Source organism: Vollenhovia emeryi, unplaced genomic scaffold, assembly GCF_000949405.1.
Source record: "Vollenhovia emeryi isolate VEMERY1.0 unplaced genomic scaffold, V.emery_V1.0 DF939128.1, whole genome shotgun sequence".
In the NCBI taxonomy this organism is placed as follows: domain Eukaryota; kingdom Metazoa; phylum Arthropoda; class Insecta; order Hymenoptera; family Formicidae; genus Vollenhovia; species Vollenhovia emeryi.
In genome coordinates this window covers 210,327-231,456 of record NW_011967238.1, presented here as the reverse complement: position 1 = coordinate 231,456, position 21,130 = coordinate 210,327, and the positions used below count along the sequence as shown (strand labels likewise).

The 21,130-nt window shown below is 38.0% G+C and overlaps 1 protein-coding gene across 6 annotated transcripts in view; it reads left to right on the top strand.

Moving 5' to 3' along the window:
• The first annotated feature begins 603 nt into the window (after nt 1-603).
• LOC105568510 (voltage-dependent calcium channel type A subunit alpha-1-like) overlaps nt 604-21,130 on the top strand; it is a 48,134-nt gene continuing 27,607 nt past the window's right edge. For 5 of the 6 annotated variants that reach the window (XM_012024231.1, XM_012024227.1, XM_012024229.1 and 2 more), the window contains exons 1-15: nt 604-668; nt 1,881-2,036; nt 2,302-2,522; nt 4,377-4,480; nt 5,438-5,553; nt 5,842-5,901; nt 6,460-6,561; nt 9,195-9,407; nt 9,614-10,041; nt 10,591-10,892; nt 11,500-11,619; nt 11,816-12,379; nt 12,639-12,984; nt 13,566-13,730; nt 19,079-19,189. In XM_012024231.1, coding sequence (XP_011879621.1) covers nt 1,916-2,036; nt 2,302-2,522; nt 4,377-4,480; nt 5,438-5,553; nt 5,842-5,901; nt 6,460-6,561; nt 9,195-9,407; nt 9,614-10,041; nt 10,591-10,892; nt 11,500-11,619; nt 11,816-12,379; nt 12,639-12,984; nt 13,566-13,730; nt 19,079-19,189 — 2,973 coding nt within the window. In that variant the 5' untranslated portion in view covers nt 604-668; nt 1,881-1,915. Of the gene's footprint in view, nt 669-1,848; nt 2,037-2,301; nt 2,523-4,376; nt 4,481-5,437; nt 5,554-5,841; nt 5,902-6,459; nt 6,562-9,194; nt 9,408-9,613; nt 10,042-10,590; nt 10,893-11,499; nt 11,620-11,815; nt 12,380-12,638; nt 12,985-13,565; nt 13,731-19,078; nt 19,190-21,130 lie in introns of those variants that run through there. The other variant, XM_012024225.1, reaches the window with a different exon arrangement.

Below are 21,130 nucleotides of genomic sequence, written 5' to 3'. Positions count from 1 at the left end.
TATTGTACATCGAGATGCTCTAATAATATTTCTTAAAAAAGTATCATGTTAAAGTAAATAATGAAAACAGCAGAGATTATATGATTTCTTTCAAATTGAGATTTATATATTAAAGAATATAGGAAGCTCGGAAAAATATGCGGATTAGATATTTGCCTAACCGCAATATCGAGATAAAGTGTCCCCCCCCCCCTTTTTAAATCTCTTATATATTTCCATGTATATATATTTTTAAATTAAATATTGGACCTTCTTGTTAAATTGTAAGGTTCATTCCGCCCCCACCTTACATCTATACATTTACGGACAGAGATTCTCTGCTATAGATAGCTGTTTACATCTATTTTGCGCCCACGAGATTGAATTCATCAGAGTTCTTTGATCTTCCACATACAAAAATTCCACCCGATCGTTCTGATGGCACTATCTCCCCGGGTTAGGCTAGAGAGAACGCTAGTTAACCATCTAGTGGACGTAGTCTAAGTAATTAAGAGTAGCGTAAGTATTAGTGTAATAGAGTAGTAAGTAGTAAAGTCTGGCGGGGTGTGTGTGTTTTTGGGGCAGGATCATTACGGCGTTCTCGCAAGGCATACACCTGGAAATGGATCTGCGCACGTTGCGTGCGATACGCGTGTTGCGACCGCTCAAACTTGTCTCCGGCATACCGAGTGAGTAGCGCACCAGTACAGATTGGAAAGCGATCGAATTTTTCGTACTCGAGGCTGCTCGGCTCGAGGGAAAAACCAAAGGAGTCTCGCGTTGCCGGGGGAGCCCCGTTGTAAACGAGATCCCGTGAGACCGTCGTACATAGCGCGCGAAATAGACGCCCGTATTCACACCTTGTGCCCAGCGTCAGTGGTTGTTTCGAAAGTTCGTTATTTAAATGAAGTTTACATTTGTTTCGAATGCGTTAATCGCACATTAACTTTATCGCCGGGTGTGCATTAGCGGTATTGGACGAAGGTGTGAGCGCGGGCTGAAAGCACATTTAGCGCTGCTTCATTTTACTCCCGTATTCCATTGCTATTACGTGCGCATGTTTGAATAATACAGGCGCCAGTTCGAAAAATGTTAGAGACGTAAAACGTCATCTCTTTCAAATACATTTGGCGCTAAACGTGCGACAAAAGTGCGATCTCGTTGCTCGAGAAAATTTACTTGATATAATGAATAATGGATGCCTACGACTCGAAACTTCGCCTTCGTGTCTGAGATTTGGGTACCTCGAAGATCGAGCACGATCCGCCGTCGAGAATACTTATTTCTCGAATAGTGGCTACACTAGATTTGACAAGGAGCGAATTAACAGACATACGAAGTCAAGTAGACCAGAGTTAGTTTTACATTTACTCGCAAATATACTTATTTATCGCCCGTAGAATGCTTTCTGTCGAATTAGATCGATCGTTCATTTTATGTTGGTAGTATTGCTCAGATAGGCACTACTGAGAGCTCGATGTTGTATTTAAATACGGCGGAGGTATCCTAATCCTTAGTCTTAGATTCAGAATCATTTCGAGTGGCATCAAGTGCGTGCCTTTTAAAATTGATTCTAGATTAATTCTGAGACATTCTAAAATTTAAAACAACTTTTACGACAGAATATTATAAGAACCAGACAGTGATCTTTTCGATAACTTCGTAAGTCGTTATTGTAATTGCCATAAAACAGGCAGAAATATTGTTCCATTTTTTATTAGAGGCTGATCTCCGTTTTTCAACAAATATGAATCTTTGTATAAAAAAACATCATGTGTGATTTCTCGAGCAATAAGCAACGACAATAATGCACGGAAATCGGAGTATAGAATTCCACATCGATCCCGTAGGAACGGTGGTTGGGCCTAATTACTCCTCGGTGATTTTTTTTTGCCACTTAGGTCTTCAGGTGGTGCTCAAGTCTATCATCAAGGCGATGGCGCCGCTTCTGCAGATCGGCTTGCTGGTACTCTTCGCCATCGTGATATTCGCCATCATCGGCCTCGAGTTTTATTCGGGAACCCTGCATAAAACGTGTTACAGTATAAAGGACATCAGTGAGTGTATTCGAAAGTTAGCCGAGCTTCTCGGAACGTTTGTCCAAACCGCTGCTTATAATATTACTCGCTTAATTTTAATTATTCCTCTATTTACACACGAAGGATTGAAAGATCTGCGAAAACCTTCAAGTGTACGAAAATATAATTTGTGTTCGTGATTATTTAGAAAAAAAAGTAGATATAATATATATTTCAATCTTTGGGCTCTTTAGACAGCTGGCGTTAATATACTTGAGATGTTCTACAGTGTTGGACGTTGCAGGTATAATCATAAAGGAGGGCGATCAGCCGAGCCCGTGTAGTGCAGACAACAAAAATGATGCCCCGCCCGGGGCCCACGTGTGCGACGCGAACGTCTCGACGTGCATGGATCACTGGGAGGGACCAAACTCGGGCATCACCAGCTTCGATAACATCGGATTCGCCATGCTCACTGTCTTCCAGTGTATCACTATGGAGGGCTGGACTGCCATATTGTACTGGGTAAAGCAAGAAATATGTTCTTCAGTGTTAAAAAGTTCTTTTCTCTTTTTATCTGTTACCGTAATCTCTTTCTCTCTTTCTCTGCCTTCGCCTCCCTCACTTTCTCGCTCGTTCTTTCCTCTCTCTGCTAAAAACTTGGCCCTCTCGTTATCGCGCACGATTTATCCTATCGTTACACGAAAGATGCGGTAGCGAACATTTTCAAATATCTGTGTTTCCATAGAATGTTGTTGCCCAGTGTCGACCCTTTATCAATCGCTTCGCGATTTGCGCGCGTATCTTATTTTTGTACAAAACTATAACACTTCTCCTCGTCAATTCACCCTTCCAGAAGAGAGAAGATATTATCATGTTGTATCAAACTGCCTCAATACGTGTACTCCTTTTCATCTGCTTCTAAATGTCTCTTCCTCTTTCGCAATTAATTGCTGATCAATTTCGATGTACTTACTATATTTTCGCCCCCTTTCTGTGTTCGGCTTCAGCCGAATTTGCCGGCTTTCGGATAAAGAATGCCTTGCGGAAAGCAGCTAACACTGACGTATATGTTTACCTTGCTCAGTATAACACTGTCAATTCCAGCCCTCTTTTTTTCGATGTTTCAATATTCGATGTTAATTATACCTCTTCTTATTGTGCTTAACCCTTTCGTGACAGAATTAAATTCTTTTAGCCCTTTTAGAAATAGAACCAAGTACAGGTTTTTAGTCTTCTAGCGCTAGAATACGAGCTAAATGCGTAATTTGTAAGAAAGAAGAGTTACTAGTGGAACACATTTCTCCCGCTGATCACGAAAGGGTTAATGTTCAGTCGATGGTTCACGGAGGGGAGATTTTAAAACATTTTATTGTTATATATCGCTGTAAATAACCCCGAAACCCTTCGACTGTGACTCCACCGGCTGTAACAAGATCACTAATTGTTAATTGGTTTACTGAGATTTCGAAAAAATCCCCGATTGCCTCATCAAGTTTTGTAATAGGGTAACCCGCGGTAAAACATCAGTCGGAAGAAACTGCCATGTTTCGAAACTACTTTCTCAAACAGATCTAGTATAGTGTTTGGACTGTAAATTTCGATATGCCTCAACATGTCGCCTGTCTAGTGAGTTCTGTACATCTTACTGTGTATATTACAGAATTCTTATTATCGTAAGCATATAATGATAAAATATTAATCGTGTAATATGATTGAATAATGATTACTTTCTTTCCGTGAATAACGCGTTGAGTAGTGAGCACTTTATTTTACATTGTCATCCGACTATTTACAATTCTTCAAAATTATGTATTAGATGGCATTTATTTTCTGTAAACACTTAAAAACATTTCAATAACGTTCGTCATGGATGGTAGTCGACGTGTCAGGTATCTGAGTACTTATATATTCTTCTTCTAAGATAAGGTGTAGCGATTAGAGAAGGGATGTAGTGAGTAGTCTTAGGTCAGTTAAAAATCTGGCACGTTTCTCTCGTATTCTTTTTCCACGGGTTACCCCTAGCAATATTGAAGTTTCACAAAGCTGACGTTATCTTGCGTAAATGTGATCGACACGTATTTTCAATCCGCGATATTTTTTCTAGATGAAATCTTTCCCTTCGTGCCGGATAAAATTCTTCTTTGTGAAGGGAAATGAATATTATCGAATAACGATAAATATAAATTCGAGCCCTCACACTCGGGCGATCACATTTATCATAGTCGCGTTTGGCGCAGCGAGATTACAGTGCCAGTGCCTCTGTGTCGCATATAACGTTCTTTTGCCGTTAATTAATATACCTTCGGCCTGTGTAACCGGTGCATATGTGTGTACGCGACGTTGCTCTCTTCATATCGATTCTGATCGAATTTGCAGACAAACGACGCTCTTGGCAGCACGTACAACTGGATTTACTTTATACCGTTGATCGTCCTCGGATCATTCTTCATGCTGAACTTAGTTCTTGGTGTCTTGAGCGGGTGAGTATGTCCATCCCGACAGCATCCCGCGGCCTTTCCGCCCAGAGACAATTTCTGAAGTCACGTCTCCAATCCGGCAAGATCCGCGAGGTCCATTACTTCAGAATGATTTTCTTTCATCGTCAGGGAGTTTTCTAACGAAAGAACGCGCGTCGAACGGCGGGCGGCTTATCGGAAAGCGAAGAGCAAACGACTCTTCACCACTGCGTTCAGTTCCTACTTAAAATGGATCACCCAAGCAGGTCTTCAATTAGCAGACGTTGCCTAACATTAGTATGCAGTAAACCGTATTCTATTAGCGTGTTTAGCACAACTGTTGTGGCCAGAAATATAAAATAAATCAAATATATCATTTAAATATAATTATTGTAACGATTAGTTAATAATCTTATCAATATTTATTTTAAAAATTTACTATAAATTTCTTAATTATGATTTAATCTGTATATTTATATCGTATTTGCAGTTAATGTTGTGTATAAGAGTGTGTGCTTTTTGACGAGTACGAAAAGAATTCGGAATTGTACAATGCTGAATACGCGATGAGAATACGATGCAAACACTAGTATATTCATAGAGAAATATGAATTTTTAGGCAATTTTTGGCTCGTCTATTTAATTCAAGTTAGATCTTTTAAATCTCTGATTGAGAGAAAGTAACGCGTATGCAAGAGAGTAATTAGTAATAATAAATTTACCAGAATCCCGCGTATGGTACGTGGCTCCCATGGCGTAAGCTAGTTTGAAGTAATCTCGCGAAAGAGTGTCGCGCAAGGAAAACAAAAATTTTTTTTGGTCACTCCTAATGGCGTTCACCTTAAATGAGTAAATATTGTTGGCTTATTAAACAAGGCAGTATCGCTAGATTATTCACGGCGGAATGCCAGAAAGTCCTTTGCTAAACTTAACCATTATGCTCCTGAGTAAGCTGCCATGTCATCTGTATCACGCTTGTAGAGAGTTTGCGAAGGAGAGAGAGAAGGTGGAGAACCGGCAGACCTTCCTGAAGTTGCGAAGACAGCAGCAGCTTGAGCGCGAACTGAATTGTTATCTCAATTGGATCTGCAAAGCAGGTTAGATCAAATGCCGTAGAAGAAACAAGTGAATTAAAAAAACGGACTGAACAGGAATTTGTTTCGTGAGAACTTTGTATATTTTTCAAACAAGACGTTTCAAATCCCTCAAACGTATATATTCTCTTGTCAATCTATTTTAATTCACTTATTTTGTTAACAAGGTGCCTGCGATATTTACAGCTTATTGCGTACGCTAGACTCGCTTCGTCACGAGTCGCTTCTTCGTATAAATAAAAATATGCGTGTAATATGAATTACTGCTAATACGTAATATTTACTTTTCAGAGGAGGTGATACTTGCCGAAGAGAGGACCACGGAAGAGGAGAAAATGCACATATTAGAAGGTCCATATAACGCAACGTATATTGATATTATGAATATTTATTCCGTAAAGTTGAAAAGATTTGCGAAGCGAGCTGTATCTCCGGAACGTGCTCGTACATATTTATATAGAGTGCACCGAGTACTCAGAATGCACTTAGAGTGACTAGCATTTCTTTCGGCGCAGCCGAATAGATTTCAATTTTTTTCCACACTAAAAATGCATTGGACGCCATATTCTTGAACAAGGCATCCCCATATTTCACCATTTTAATTTTATTAACAGTTGATTTAACGATATTCGGGAGTATCGATTTAATTTTCGTTTTTTTTACACGTGACAAGTCATCCTTTTTTCCTGGCGATACGCTTGCATATGTTGTATGTAAATTTGTAATAGTGGCATCTTATGGGATCGTGAAAGTTGCTATGATTATTTTACAGCATTTTGTAAATGCGATTCTTTCGTGATTCTATCAGTGATTTTCGATCGGAAATTTATATGTTTTTAGTAGTGAAAAAGTAAGTTGTAGTTTAAAAAAATGCTCGCGTGGCTTAATCTATCTCTTTGTATTGCGCAGTAAGAAGAAGAGCGGCAGCAAAGAAAAAGAAGCTAAAGAATCTTGGCAAGAGCAAAAGCACCGACACGGAAGAAGAGGAGGGCGAGGACGACCAGGACGATGGTGAGTTGTATTTGGTCAACTTGGTGTCCAGTTGTGCCAAGTATTCTCTTCTTGTTCATCTCTTTTATATTTCGAGTTGATAATTCTCCTTCAGATTATTCAGACGAACTTGCGAAATCGAGACCAAGTTCAAGTAGTAAGGGTTTTCACGATTTCTTAGTAGTCAGAACCTATGTTATATCAACCGACGATTTTCTCTGGAAGGATGAAGTTGATGGGCAAATTGAATGAAATTTAGAAAAACGTTTAATTTACAAAAATTTTATTTAAATTATTGGCTTACGGTTGGTATTACAGTTTTGCGATCCATAAAATTAGCTGAGAATAAAATTTTGTGCCTGGGAAATATAAAAGCTTTGCAACATAGTTTCCGAGAATTTATATGGTACAAAGGAAATCGTTGGCTCGAGATTTTGGCCCTTTCTCTCGTTCTAAAATTTTTCTCCATTTATTGGCACGTTACCCTATTTTCACGTTTATCGACGTATTTGTTAACACCTTGTGGGTTCATGCCTGATTTGTCTTTCGTATCGAGAGGAAAAGAAAAGAACTGAACGACGCTGAAAATTATCTTCTTCTAATTTTTGCTGATGAATATTCTAAACACACGCTATCAGATGCTCCTCTTGTTTCAGTGCCTAAGAAAAAGCTCAAAGGTAACTACAACCGTGAATGCCACGACTTTTCGCAAAGAGCTACGTAAAATAAGGCTGTATTCGTAATCTTACATAATTGTTTTATTTTTGTATTTTCATTTGAGAGAATTTTTCGTTGATAATACACACACGTACAAGTAATGTCGTGCGTACATAATCACAAGTACATAATTAGATTCAGGCTACCGCTTAATAAACGAATTACTTGATGCCTGTTCACGTATACAGGATATATTAATTATGTTCTGTTACATTTAAACATACATAAGATAATCTGACCGCATTGAAACGCAGTTCAATAAGTAATAATGGATCTAGATAATTCTATTGACAGCCCTACTTCTACTTGAAGATATTCTTCACGCATACGTATTGTTTCAACTATTTGAGTCTATCAATTATATTGTCGATATCTAATTAAAAATTATTGTTATAAACTTTTAAAGAACAATGGTGAAAAATTAATTAAATATTTAAACATCTTTTATGCAAAAATGTTACTTGTGTACAAATGCTCACTTGTGACAGTTATACAATTTTAATAAATTAATTTTATACGTTGTATATATTAAAAAATTACGCAGAGATCTTAATATACGTATTACAAAATTATCACTCGCTGCTCGCGCGTAAAAGTATAAACTGGCAAAGCATTACACACTCAGATGAACTATGATTGTCCTATAGCTAGTTCACGTATTATTTATCGTATTAAAATCGCAGGCTGTGATTACTCGTGGTAGAGGATGTAATTATTGCATTCTATGTAATTATTCGGACGACTTGCTGCTGACTTTGTGGCTGATATGTATCACTCGAAATCACGCGGACCTTGCGCGAGAGACGGAGATCGGAGAACTCGGGAGCTAATTCATTTTGGTTTTTTAGGTATTGCTTCTATTAGCTGGTGTGGTGATATATGAATATTAGATTTTCTTTGAGACCGGAAACATTCGCACGAAAATTGTTAGAAGTTTTCTTTCAGGCAATTGAATCAGGATACAATAGATACATAATATAACTATATACAATATATGTATAATTATTTTTTAAGAAAGATAAAATATTATTCCATCATCCCGAATTTCTTATCTTCCAATGTACACAACAGCTCTTCTACGATAATAATTGCAACATCTAATAGTTTTTCTATTACTGTGAGATAAATTTGGATAAACGAAGGATAATAACGTCACGATTAAGTGCCAGTGTTTCCGGCGGAAATATTTCTACACTGTTTAGGTGTACGATGTGACAATGGAATACTGATAATGTTTTTATTATTGGACTTATAGGATTATAATTTTAGCTAGTTAAAGCTGACAGAATAGTAGAGTACTTAGTATTGTCAAACGAGAAATTGAATCCCTTGAGTAGTGTACAAATCCCGTCCTATAGAGTTTGACAGATAGGCTAATCTCAGCCTGTCGACACATAGTCCACACATAGTATATAACTAACGTAGCCAATACATACGCATCGTCATATCATAGTCGTAACCGCTTGGTAGAGTAATTTAGTATAGAACTTTGTATGTCTATTTTTATACCTACATTTCGTTGAACCGGAGGTAAATGAAATTTTCCAACTTTTCCAGTCGATATATGAGACGATTCTAGAAATATTTGATTTTTTTCTCACCATAATATGCGTTTTCTCCCCCAAAACTTCTACAAGAATGTTATTATTCGCAACGCTCAAAGACTTGAAAGAATTTTAAGTTAATATAGATCATCATACTTTGGATCGTGTAATCCGGATCCTTGAACTCACCCAATCGCAGAAATAGCTTAGCAAGTAGCATAAAATGTAAAGACGTAGACATAGTGTAAAAAGGTCTTAAGTCAACCGAAAATTATGTGACTTATGTCAAAATCAAAGTACGGCGCCGTTCAATTAACAATCGACTGGTCTGTAAAACGTGTTCTAAGTGTCTCGATTGTATTTCACGCTGAAAAAGTATTTTATGCTTTGTAGGGTTCTCGAGAACCTCCTACTTCAAGTCGAAGGTGAAGAAGCAGGGCACGTGCCTACAGTTTTGGCGGGCCGAGAAGAGGTTCAGGTTTTGGATACGCAATTCCGTCAAGTCGCAGCAGTTCTATTGGTTCGTCATCGTTCTTGTGTTCTTCAACACCGTCTGCGTGGCCGTCGAGCATTACGATCAGCCAAAGTGGCTCACCGATTTCCTCTGTGAGTTTTGCAGGATTGAATTTTAATTTAATTGCTATTGTATAATGGCTCACATAGCGCGTAAAAACTCAATTAAGATAACTTGACAGTAAATCCACTGAGACCTGAAGGATTTGGACGAAAACTTATTACATCTAAAATGGTCAAATTTGCTCGAGAGTTAAAAAGAGTCCCAGAAGTTTTAATCGGTCTCTTTTTATTCGCAGACTACGCAGAGTTTGTGTTCCTGGGCCTCTTCATGATGGAGATGTTCATAAAAGTCTACGCGCTCGGTCCTCGCACATACTTCGAGTCGAGCTTCAATCGCTTCGACTGCATAGTCATCTTGGGCTCGATCTTCGAGGTGATCTGGTCCGCGTGGAAGTCCGGCTCTTTCGGCCTCTCCGTCCTACGTGCCCTTAGACTCCTGAGAATTTTTAAGGTCACCAAATATTGGAAGAGCCTGAGGAACCTCGTGATATCGCTGCTAAGCTCGATGCGCAGCATCATTTCTCTCCTCTTCCTGCTCTTCCTTTTCATCCTCATATTCGCGCTGCTTGGCATGCAGCTATTTGGCGGCCAATTCAACTTTGATGACGGCACGCCGCCCACTAACTTCAACACCTTTCCCATCGCACTACTCACTGTCTTCCAAGTAAGTACAATAAACGTTATCACGGTTCTACTATGTTTTGAATCAGCTTGACAAATTGATTCGAAAAACTGTGGTTTTCGCAAAAAACAAATGTGATTGAACATTGTTCATCTCTAAGACACTGATATTCAATCCGAACTTAAATATGGGAATATTGTAAAAGATGATGAATGTTTTATTTGCCGTATTGTAAATAAATTGTATGCTCGAGGCTTTAACAAGTATGTATCCTAATTTTAACTTAATTTTATATTACATTATATACGCTTGAATTATTCTTAAGCGCTTAAGAACAGTTGGCGAGAAAAGTATCCGTTTCATAGTCTCGCTGGTCTTTGAAAGATAACCGATATATGACATGCAATTCGTATACCGATTTTATAATATAGCTAAAAATTAAATATACGATGTGGAAGTATAGTTCATACTTTAGATGCAGTGGAAATTGAAGATCTTATTAAGAGTAAATGTGTATTGTCCACTGATAGAAATTAGATGTCCTTAGAATATTCTGACTCATAATAATAATTGATGATGATAATGATGCAGATCCTAACTGGAGAAGACTGGAACGAAGTGATGTACAGGGGTATCGAGTCGCAGGGCATGGCCCATTCGCTCTACTTCATCGTGTTGGTGCTCTTCGGCAACTACACTCTGCTGAACGTCTTCTTGGCTATCGCCGTCGACAATCTCGCGAACGCGCAAGAGCTGAGCGCCGCCGAGGAGGAGCAGAAGGAGGAGGACAAGGAGAAGCAGCTGCAGGAGCTCGAGAAGGAGATCGAGTCGCTGCAGAGGCCCGGAGACGCACCGAGAGTGGAAATCTGCCCTCCAAGTCCAACCCAGAATTTGTAGGTCTTCCTGCTCTTTCGCCGTATTCGTGGAAATTCTCATCTTTAATCGCGTCGAATATAATATATTATAATTTACAGCGAATTACAGGGTTCGGAAGTAACTCGTTACTCGTAACGAAGTTACAGTTACTTTTATTATTTTTATGATAAATATGAGTCGTGATAGATAATCTTTCTTTATGGAAGATTCTGTATTTGAAATTTAAATGATATACTCTCACGTATTTTGTGTAACAGAAAAATCTTTCGACATTTCGCTTATATGCACATATGTATAAGGACATAAATTTACATATAAAAGAATAATTTGAAAGATGGGCTGATTAAATTTGCAAGAAGTCGTTTTTCTTGAACTCAAATCTCTGTTTGCGATTTCTGTGCAAGACAGAATAAGTAATTTCACAGAAGCTTTGACATAAATTTGCTGATTCGGTGTAAATCTTAAGTTTAGACGAGACTAATAAAAACGAAATAATTAATCGTAATTGTTTAGTAAAAGAAATCGACAATATATGTAGATAAATTAAAAAATGTAAATTAAAAATGTAAAAAGCAATACTGGTGGAGAGGCACAGAGTGGAGAACGACGTCTCGTCTTTTCCAGCAGAGACGGAAGAATTGCAACCCAGACGTCCGAAGAAAGGAGGCAGGATGAAGACGACGACACGGGACCAAAACCAATGCTGCCATACTCCTCCATGTTTATACTGTCCCCTACGAATCCGTAAGTAATAATAATCCGATCGCGCTGATATTCTCACGAAGAATACGAAACGTCTTAAATCATAATGTTATTAAATGAATAAAGCCACTTGCACATAAATCGAAAGGCACGGCTTACTTTTCACTAGCAATTATGCCTATTGCTCATTTCTTAAGAACGAGATGATTGCCGGAATAACGGGACTGTCTGTTTGCAGCATAAGAAGAGCCGCCCACTGGGTCGTGAACCTTCGGTACTTCGACTTTTTCATAATGGTGGTGATATCGTTGTCGAGTATTGCGCTGGCCGCCGAGGATCCCGTTTGGGAGCACGCGCCGAGAAACACGATCCTCAATTACTTCGATTATGCGTTCACCGGCGTCTTCACCGTCGAAATGGTGCTGAAGATCATCGACCTCGGCATCATACTGCACCCGGGCTCGTATCTGCGCGAGTTCTGGAACGTTATGGACGCGGTCGTAGTGATATGCGCCATGGTGTCGTTCGCCTTCGACATGACCGGCAGCTCGGCCGGCCAGAATCTCTCGACCATCAAGTCGCTGCGAGTGCTGCGAGTGCTCAGGCCGCTTAAGACAATAAAACGCGTGCCGAAGCTCAAGGCAGTGTTTGACTGCGTGGTGAACAGTCTCAAGAATGTCATTAACATTCTCATAGTGTATATATTATTCCAATTCATCTTCGCTGTGATCGCGGTGCAGCTGTTCAACGGCAAGTTCTTCCACTGCACCGACGAGAGCAAGTATACGAAAGCGGATTGCAAGTGAGTATGCTATTTGATTTGATGCCTCTTTGCTTCTACCTATTGAGAAGAGCGTTGTAGAGAGAATACATATAAATATATTAAAATAGTTAACAGTTATTGGAACGTTGGTCTCGATAAGTAACACAATAATAAGTAAATCTTTACAAAGAGTATGGCAGAAACTGCAAAAAAGTTCTTCGTTGCTTCTTATTCTCAAATTGCATTTTTTACAAATGGTGCGAGTAGAAATGGATAGTAATTTTCGTTTTCGCGACAGCGGTCAATTCTTCGTTTTCGAGGAGGGTAATATGCTACCGGAGCTCAAGCAACGGAAATGGGATTCCCAGTCCTTTCATTACGACAACGTGATGGTGGCCATGCTGACGCTGTTTGCCGTCCAGACCGGCGAAGGCTGGCCGCAGATCCTGCAGAACTCGATGGCGGCCACGTACGAGGACAAGGGCCCCATTCAGAATTTTCGTATCGAAATGTCCATTTTCTACATCGTCTACTTCATCGTCTTTCCATTCTTCTTCGTCAACATCTTCGTGGCCTTGATTATCATCACATTCCAAGAGCAGGGAGAAGCTGAACTGCAGGACGGTGAAATTGATAAGAATCAGGTAATGTCTTGCGTCTATTTTTACACTCGAAAAAAACGAGGGGTAAACCAAACTGATGTACACCAATGCCTACTAATGCCCGATGGGCATTACTTTATCTTATCATCTTATTTTATCCTATTTATCTTGTTTTATCTTTATAATGCCCCAAACATGCCTAGTAATGCCGCAAATCTGTACACCACAATGCCCTCAGCGGTTTACCCCTCGTCGAAATCGGTTTTATGTGCGCTCTATATTTCATTGGCTGTCTAAAAGATTTGCGTAAATTTAGAGCAATGTGAAGTGTCATTTTAAACGTCATTAAAATTTCAGCACTCTCAAAGGTGAAAAACATTAAATAAATATATAAAATCATTATACATTCATAAAATAATTACTTCCACGTGTACGTACAAATTTATTTAAATCAGATTCTTCTTTTAAGTATATTAAACATAGATATCTTGTTGTCCCTTTGTGTTTTAATTTTCTCTTCATTTTCATTTTTAACCTCCGCCATATTTTAAACAATACACACGCTCATATGAAATTTCACCGGCGTCAACATGGACATTAATAATTCCGTGTTAATCTTTCAGAAATCATGTATGGACTTTACAATACAAGCTCGCCCGCTCGAAAGGTATATGCCAAAGGAGCGGAATAGCGTAAAGTACAAAATCTGGAGGATAGTCGTGTCCACGCCATTCGAATATTTTATCATGATACTCATCGTATTAAACACGTTACTGCTTATGATGAAGGTAAGTGTCACGATCTCTCTCTTGCACTGCAATTTCTCTAGAGAGATTTATTAATCAGATTACCGATTTTTCTCCCCGACCAGTTCCGATGTAGGAAACGCGAGTAAGAAAACAAGCAAGTGTTCGGAAATACGAACCTTCTTATACGAGTTGTCGTAAACGAAGCTTATATTACCACAAAGATTCATGAAAGTTTTTTCGAGCGTTAATAGCTGCAGTTCGAAAGGATTTTTGTGAACTTCGTGGCCAGCTTGGTTTTCGATTTCGCATATCGCGACTACAAATCGAAGGAGGCATAAATGCAAATTATTTTGTTTAGAATCCCTAGTCAGCTAAAAGCGTTCTTTGTTTTTTTTAATTTAAAATCAGAATAAAATATTCTGGAGTAGGTTTAAGAATTCTCTTCCTTATACATAAAGAGAAGGTAAATGCATCCGAGATACTTTTTTAACTTGAGAATAAAAATTTGCTTATGCCTCAGTTCTGGTATTGCGATGTATCGCCCGTTTATCTTTGCGTCCTGCGATACTTGTCGTTTGTTCAATATCCGCGCGTAAGACCCGTTAGGTCTATCGGCAACTTTAACCAATCGACAAACAGTCTCGTCTCTTATTAACGGAGATACGCGAGATCGTAAACGAGAATATGTCGTGTCCGAGCAAAGTATGTAATACCGAATGACTGTACCATATCTATATATCACGTTATATACGAGGACATTGTTGTTCTTGCCTGCTGACCTTTTCTGATCGTTTTCTCTGTATAACTGTATCACCCTTGTATTTTATCAATACGTGTACACAGCTATGTCGAATTTTATCTCTCATCCCGTTTCCCGAAACTTTCGCAGCAAAATTTCTCCCTCTCAAACGACATAATGTTCGTTTGATTTTGTTTCTACACTTTGTTTCCCGAATTCTAAAATTATTTTGTATTTTTAGTAATTTAAACGACTAACGTACAGTGCATATCTTTTAACAGTAATCTTATGTTTTTTATTCAGTTATTTATTCGGTTACATATTTTATTAGTAATTCATATACAATGTATTCAATTTAAGATAATTTATTTTGCGTGTTTTTAAATCAATGCTTCACAATATTTGATAAATTAGTTTTACAATAAATTAGTGATTCTTCAAAATTAATCTTTAAAATATTAAACAGTTTTTTATAATTATTGTCACGAGTTTTGTTTAACAATATATCAATTGCGATTATTCTGTAAATATCTAAAAATTACGTAGTAATCGCAACATTTAAAAATAAAATTAGCAATTAAAACAATTTTATACATATGTAATTTATACATTTTAATTGTTACAATGAAAAATTCTTACAGCATAAATTTCTTTACTTTCAACACAGATTTATCTACTTATAATATAAATTTATTCCCTTCATCTTAATATCTTAAAGATTAACAAAATAAAGATTTCTTTTTATTCGGTTAGTTTGATTTAATTTCGTGCATTTTCATACTTAATATTTCATATTTTATTATTTTTTTTCCTTTATCACAGACTTCATTTCTATTTGATCCATCATTCCAATTGCATGGTTGCCGCTGTGCCCTCGTCTTCGAAGTAGACTTATTCGAGAACGTGCGAAGAGGGAACACGTTTTCGAACATCGGTGTAATCCCCACACATATATCGATACCAACACAACGTGCGTTCGACTCTTGCATTCGCCTTGCTAATACCATGTTTGAACTGGTAACGGGGTAAAGCGTTGCACCTCGACTCGTTCCCGCTTGGTATAATTGATTTAGAAAACCAGGGTGCCGCAAGATCGCGCCTTTTCGGCGTCTATAAAGCCCTGCACGTGAAAATCCACGTGTTGTTCTGAAGCACCCACCCCTGCCCATAAGCTGTCTGATTCTTCCTTCTCTATATCTCTCTCAGAAAATATGATAATCACAATTTTTTTAATAGCTTAATTTAATTTAATATTACAATTTAAATAACAAATTAATTTTATGATTCTTTTTATACTTTAAATCAAGTACTTGGAATTTTAGCTGAACGGAAGCGTCGCAAAGAAATATACAACTGTAATATTAACAGACGTTGCATTTTTTTATGGCGCCTTTTCGATATAACAGGAAAGTAGTGTATTTATTCAATTTTTACGACAAAACTAATGAAAACTGTTTTACGATGATTGCATGATTATTAGGAAACTGCTTATAAAATTTTAATTGAATAATTACAAATAGTTGTTAAACTATTTTTACATTGTTCTCTTTATATTGTTTATTTTATTTGATTAATAACGACAGTTGAATAGAATGTTGTATCTAGTTACAAATCAAGAGTTTAATCCCTGAGTATTATTATCTGTTTTATTACAATTTTTCCGATTGTCAATAATCAGATATCGTTACCGCGCTGTAGATTTTCTGTGAGACTTTGTCTTCAATTTGATTCACTCTCAATTTCCAGTCATCCACCGTTGACGAGAGAGAACTGACCACGGATTCACGCACGCTTTCAGTCTTGAGCCAAGTCCTATACTGTACTCTGAGTTTCTTCATTTGCCTTCCAGTTCCTACAACTTGTACAGTTGAACGCACGAGATGAATATCTACCCTCGTTTCTCTGTCTCTCTTAAACGAGATCACAGCCTGAGCCTGACTTAGAGGCATACACACACACACACACAAGTATACATTACGCTAATTCGAATCCATATGCAACGCCCGATTATAAAATTTGTGGTCGGACTTGTTTGCCTGAGAGAAAAAAAACTCAATGTTCAGATCACTTGCACACGCACTGCACCTGGTTTTGAGAGCACATATCAAATAAAACACGATGTGTTCACATTGCTCGGCACGCTTGCACACGATCGAGGAGACAACAATATTTTATTATTGCGCTGTAAAAAACGATTTGTGTATTTTTTGAAGTTTTTCAGAGCAAAACATCTGTGAGAAAGAAACTGTTCTGTGAGAGAGAGAGAGAGAGAGAGAGAAAATGATAAAAGCATAAAATTTATAAAATCAATAAAAGCAGGATTACGTATAATTCGTATTTTATTTGAAAATATGTCCGTCGGTAATTAACGGAAATAATTAACAATGTAACAATATTTTGCGATTTACAGTTACAAGGAATTTCATCTCTAATGTATGATGTTTCACTTTGAAGTCACGAAATTAATCATTTTAATATCTGTCTCAGATATACCATGAATAATATATTAATTTATTCATTATTATGAAATAATATAATACAAATTAATCAGTTCGATACTTTGACTGCAATTGATTGTCTTCTCGTTCGACATAGCGGCGGCTGATACGATGTATGTGTATATATATATATATAGTATGTATATACATATAAGGTGTCCACCCGCATTTCTCACACACGTGCAAAATTGCGTGTCGCATGCTGGCTGCCGCCGAAACAGATCGACCGATATTAGAAAATGAATGAAACAGCAGCAACATTAGTTATCCGCTGAATGTGTGTGTGTTTTGCAGTGACAAGAAACACCACTCTGCACGGGACGTTCGCACGTTTCACCCTCTCCTCTTTCCCCACAAAGAAAAGGAAGATTGCAAAGAGATCGGAGCACTTGGAAAAGTGAAGTTTCGCAATTCCCGACGATCCCTCCGTTAATTGAACTGCACTCTTTTCGTTCCGGAAATCCATTCACTTTAAATGTTTTTGTTCGATTGTTTTTTTACGTTTTCTTCGATCGTTTCTCTGTCTCTCTCTCTCTCTCTCTCTCTTTCTTTCTTTCTTCTGACACGGTCTTTATCGGTTTTGCTAGTTTCTTCAGACACTGACTCGTATATGTCCCCAACCTACAGTCCACGACTCCGTGGGAAATAATAGCAGAAAGAGGATCAACCACTGACGCTGTTATTTTTAACGACGAACTTAAACATCAACGCTTGTATTAATACAACTATTTAAAAGTAAATTATTTTATGTTTGATTTTACTTTTTACGTTTTTTAGCTTTCAATTTCACTTTCGTCTCAGATTATTCACAAGTACGTGTAAAACGTATACTTTAGATTCGTATATATTTAAAGTCTCTCTTTTCTTATCACTGGACTTTTTACAAGACGTAACCCGCGGAGGAGGTCGTCTTGAAACTTCTTTTTGCGTAACATTAAATGATTTCTTTTCTTCTCGTCGTTGCGTCCGACGGAGTCCATCATTCAGAAAATTCCCGACATACAAATCCATTGATCCGGAAGACCAGTTAGTCATCAGTACACGCCCGATATCTCTCATAGCACCGTTAACAGATCGATCAAAGAGATACGCAACGCGAAAAGCGCAGGTAATGGTACTGGTTGTATTCCACGTACACATATGGTTGACATACGCACCACACTCGTCGAAAGGCGAATTGATATCGCAGGAATGTAAGAGGACAAACGTTTCATTTAAATATACACGCATACCGATTAGGCTCGTACACGTATCAATTTTTACAACGACAGGAAAATGCCGCCCCTCCCCGCCCCTACATTCTACGAATATATATGGCGAATACATCACTACGTTTTTTTTTACATATACGTAATTTTGCATATATTTCTCGCACTTGATCTCTTACACGCTGTACGTATGTACGACTAAACTGTGTACCAATTCGTGACACCCGAAGAGCTGACACTTAACATGACGCGAATCATTCTCGAGCGTAATGATTTGTTTGGAATTTTATTATACACTTTTTTATTCTACCTCGAGAGGCCTTATTTTTGACATTGTACGATTGTTATTCTTGTATTTGACGCAATTTCTACAGCGCAAGGTGCAATTAAGGCAGCATGGAGGGCATAATAATGCTTCAGCAGGGTTAATTTTATTGAAATGTTAACATGATTTGGTTGTAAAGCGTTTGCCATATTAAATATCGCGTGCAGTTCCTTTCTTTTATCTATCGATTACTCCCTGTGTAAAATTATTCGCGTTTTTAAACGCAACTGCAAATTATGTTCTCAGTGGTCTTCGTACTGTATTAAATTTACAATCAACGGGAGTAAATAAATTTAATTTAATATATTTAATGGCACAAAATGCAATTCCGAATTGCAGTGTGTTAATCCTGCTGGTGCGGTCGCCCCGTTTTACGGTATATATTGTGCAGCACAGAATGTTCATGTATCGGTGCACAGAATATCGTGAAAGAAAAGATGAAGGCAAAGCCGCTTTCTTCCTTCCTCGTCCACGACGGTCGGAGGAGGGAAGAGGGTCGTGCCGAAAGAAAGCAAAGAGTAAAAGGTCTCGCTTACGCGAGACACGCGATTTAGGCTTGTACGTACGTACGTATGTCTGTCTGTCCGGCCGTGTGTTTGTCAGTGTATGCATTGCAGTTCCATCGGCAAAGCGATTCGTACAAGAACACGCTGAAGTACATGAACATGTGCTTCACGGGGATGTTCACTGTCGAGTGCATACTGAAGATCGCAGCATTCGGCGTGAAGGTAGGCTCCACATACCGCCAAACATCCCTCTCTTATCGAGCTCTCAATATACTCTGAATAAAGCGAGATTTAATTTGAAACTCTCGCCAAGTTGAGTCGCGCGAAAGGTGGCTCCTCGTGGCTGCTCTCCGAAATTGGAGGCGAGGGAGAGATTCGCGAATCTCTCGCCGCTGTCGAAATAGTTGCGTCGTAAACTGACGAACATAAAAATAATTTGGTGCTGAGCGAATGCGGAACATTAATTTCGCGATAAGAAAAAAGTTTTCTTAATAACGCGAGGCAAAAATACAGAACACTGCGACTATTTAAGCGACGATGAGAAGCGGAGGGAGTCGCGAGAGAGCCAGTTTTCGCGTTTCCGGGTAAGTGCCGCTTATTAGAAGGTAATTAGAAACGATTCTTCGCGAGTACCGATGTAGCAATACGACCGTATCGGAACACTTTCGGTACTCCGGAGATATCCGTACATATACTCTCTATCTCGCGCGTGTATACCTCTACAAGTATATAGTGTATACTATTTAGTGAACTTTCTGTGCGCAGGGCTGAACAAGCGCTAGATGCTGTCGGAGTAGTTGTAGCGTTTCCATTTCTCGATATACCTTCGTACGAATATATAGATATGTATCTCGATAGAACTAGAATGGTATTTTTTTTTTCGATGGTGCTCCACTGTGCAAGGATATAGCTGCAAGATATCTAGATAGAAACTTTTTTTTTTTTATTACTCGTACTCGTTGTTCTGTCCTTGGGATTGTATCAACAGATAAACTCTACAAGTACTTTAGTAAAAAAAAAATGCTCAGCTCTGTACACGTAATCGTGCTTCAGGGCAATCTGGTGAGACTTGAGATGTAAAGACATTTAAGATACTTGAGCCTCTCTACTCTCACTTCCGAATCTGATTCTGAATATTGTTCCTAAAGTTTCGATAATAAATAAGATAGGAAGATACAACATTTTCCTCATGGATTTTTAATTGTATCATTCATTTACGTAAATTTTACATATTTTTATTCATTGCAGTTACGTGAGTCTTTCAAAAGAAAATTTTTGATGGTTTTTTTTAATGCGGAGATTGCAATCAGGCACAATCAATATAATGGAATCAGAGTTTTATGAAAACAAAATACAGAGATGAGTAAATTATTTAGATATGAAATATATACAGGGTGTTATGTAATACCCGCATCAACGCTTTTACATTAAATGCCAGAAGAAGAGACAATGCAAATCTTCCCGGATTGCCTATATTCATAATTACACTGAACATAATGATAATGGGATTATATCATTAATTGTAAATTTAGAATTGCATTTTTTATTTATTTAATTTTTTATTTTTAAGATATTAACTTTTTTAATTCTGTTGTTATAATAAGCTAATTACACTTTATACAAGATGTTGAAAACAATCGGACTACGATCGGATATTCACAAAATATCGGCACATCTACCGGTTGCCGCACACAAATGTACACACACACACACACACATTTACTGATGTTCGATCGTAGTATTAAACACTTTCGAATGAGACTCTCCGCGAAAATTTACTGTGTTGTGTTATTTTCATCATAATTACGCTTTATATCTAACAAAAGACGCGCAAAGTTCATAATTTACTGATAAATGCGCTTATAGAATTCTAATTAACATACATATGTATAGTTTACACCAACACACAAAATCAACAATTACACTTACAAATATACAGACATTTAAATTCATACGTCACAAACCTTCATATGGTATGGCACTCATAGATACTCAAAACGACGAATTGAGAACATAACTCTCATTCACAAACGGGTTATTTTCAGTTTCGTCTGTCTTTCTTACTCTTTTTGTCAATCTATTTCTTCGTACTTCTCTCTCTCTCTCTCTCTCTCTCTCTCTCTCTCTCTCTCTCTCTCTCTCTCTCTCTCTCTCTCTCTCTCT